Genomic DNA, 2,047 nt, shown 5'->3' with positions numbered 1-2,047 from the left:
ATATTCCCTTGGAATTTCGCTGAGACTAGCTTGCATGTGAGCATCCAAATAGTTCATATCGTCCCATGACTCCCATCATGCCTGATAATCAGAATATCTCCACAACCACTGAACCGATTAGGGTGAAATTCAACACTGAGACTTTGGACATTTTTCTGGATTTAATGACCTCAATATTGTCCTCTTCCGACAACTTTTGACCCTGCCCCCTTGGTCATGGTCAGGTGCATGGACTTTGCACATGAGGACTTCTCAGGTTGAATTTCTCCACCAAATCTCAACCAATTCCTTTGTGGAAAGGCTCTTTCGGTTCGTACGAAAACCGTCTTTCTTCTTTCTTATTACTTCCCTCTATAATTACTTTTTCCTAATAATGTACAAGGGTGGGGCCCAATTTTGATGTATTTGCTGTGTAAGGTTCCATGAAATTGAGCACACCCGTTATGCACTCCTACAGCATCACCAAAGGCAGCGTCAACCCATGCTAGACATTCTGCATGGGTATCCAGACAGTCCAGCATTATCTGGATTAGGCAGTTGTTGACTATAAGCTGCTCAGTGACCAGCATAAGCTGTTGTATGGCAAGGGTTGTTTTTGATGTCCATCCCCATCCTTTCGAGTGGGGGTGGGGGAGTGGCAGTCCCAAGTGCATTAGCTGCAATCGGAGAATCAGGTTGGATACCCTCTCCATTGGGAGGGGGTGGTTCTGGAGCAATGTGCCTGGAGGCACTCCTGTGGGAAGATCGATGGTTGAATTGTTATGATCCACCATCGTACTTTTGTTCATAGCCTCAACAACTATGGGATTGGGCCTGCAGATGAGTCTCCAGGGTCTCCAGGGTCTGGAGGGGGCAAAGGTCGATGTGCCTGGTTCTGGCGCATCATTTGTGTTTGTGTCAGGTGGCTTGTCTATAGGCAGCACTGGATCTGGCGCCTGCTGACCTGATGCATCTGGGATGGGATCACCTCCTGTCAACACCTCTTTGGGGTCATCCCCAGGTTTAAGGGATGGTCCTTCTGCCTGGGTATCGACTGTCAGGGCACACACCCTGACTAAGCCCGGACCTGGACCCGCATCTGGACCTGCTTCCACCTGCCACGCTTCCCACATGCATGCATGCTCCACGTGCCGCATGCTCCAGGCCCAGTTCCTACCCCTTCATGTGACTTCCGGGTATCCCCGGAAGTTTTCCTGATATGGTGGCCACTGTGGGAAGATGAGAAGTTAGCTTCCTTCTCATCTTCTTACCCACAGTAGGTTGTGCCCTGGATAGGGCTGGTTACACCAGTAGGCTGTGGACCATTGGGGAGGGTCATGGGGACCCAGGAGTCATCCCCTGACATCGTCCTCGCCATGCACAGGGGAAGTGGCATGGCTCCAGCCTGATTAGGACTGGGAATTAGATGCCAAGGGTGCATCTAATGGCTCAGCCTGACAGGAGCTGAGCTGGCTGTTTCCAGCTGTGGGTTTTTGGCACAGGAGTGCACATAGACCTATTGACCTTCTGCTCCACAGAAGGTGTCCCAGCTACCCTTCTAGGTCTCATTTGAAGGTCTGGCAGGTTCAAGATCAGCACATATCAACATTGATCAAGAAGCAGCAAAGTTGAAAGGAACTCACCAAGCAAAAAAAAACTGTAAGGTGGATAGTAGTCATGGGTAGTATCTACCTGAAGTGTGTAGCTTAATTGAGTTGAGGGCCTGGTTCCCAGTCCATCAAAGATATTCACTGTAATATTCAATGGGGGAGTAAACAGGCTGAAGAGCCATTTTTACACCCCATGCCACTCTATATACAGAAGTAAATGTACACTGAAGTCAGCATACACATGCAGCTTTGTAAACAATAGACAAGTGCACAAAGGCACGCTGTTACAATAGGGGGTTTCACAATGAGCTAAAGTGGTCCTAAACTGGGTTGTAAACTAGACTTAAAGTGACCTGAGTTGAGGGACACTTAAGAGTTCAGGTTAGATGGGAGTTGAGAAGCATTCACGATGGACTGTCCCAAACTAGTCCCAAACTAGCCCAACACTTGAGGCCACA

The 2,047-nt window shown here is 48.9% G+C and overlaps 1 protein-coding gene across 1 annotated transcript; it reads right to left on the bottom strand.

The window, feature by feature from the left end:
- Positions 1-555: 555 nt before the first annotated feature.
- EI90DRAFT_3140760 (uncharacterized protein) lies at positions 556-1,345 on the bottom strand (the record flags this gene model as incomplete). Its single annotated transcript, XM_039064965.1, has 4 exons — positions 556-707; positions 779-1,094; positions 1,157-1,208; positions 1,251-1,345. The coding sequence occupies 4 exons, from the start codon at positions 1,343-1,345 to the stop codon at positions 556-558; spliced, it is 615 nt and encodes a 204-aa protein (XP_038907460.1).
- Positions 1,346-2,047: the final 702 nt, after the last annotated feature.

Source organism: Cantharellus anzutake, assembly GCF_015039405.1.
Source record: "Cantharellus anzutake strain C23 chromosome Unknown EI90scaffold_340, whole genome shotgun sequence".
NCBI lineage: Eukaryota > Fungi > Basidiomycota > Agaricomycetes > Cantharellales > Hydnaceae > Cantharellus > Cantharellus anzutake.
Note: the sequence above shows the minus strand (reverse complement) of the source record. Positions and strands in the feature narration are given on the sequence as shown.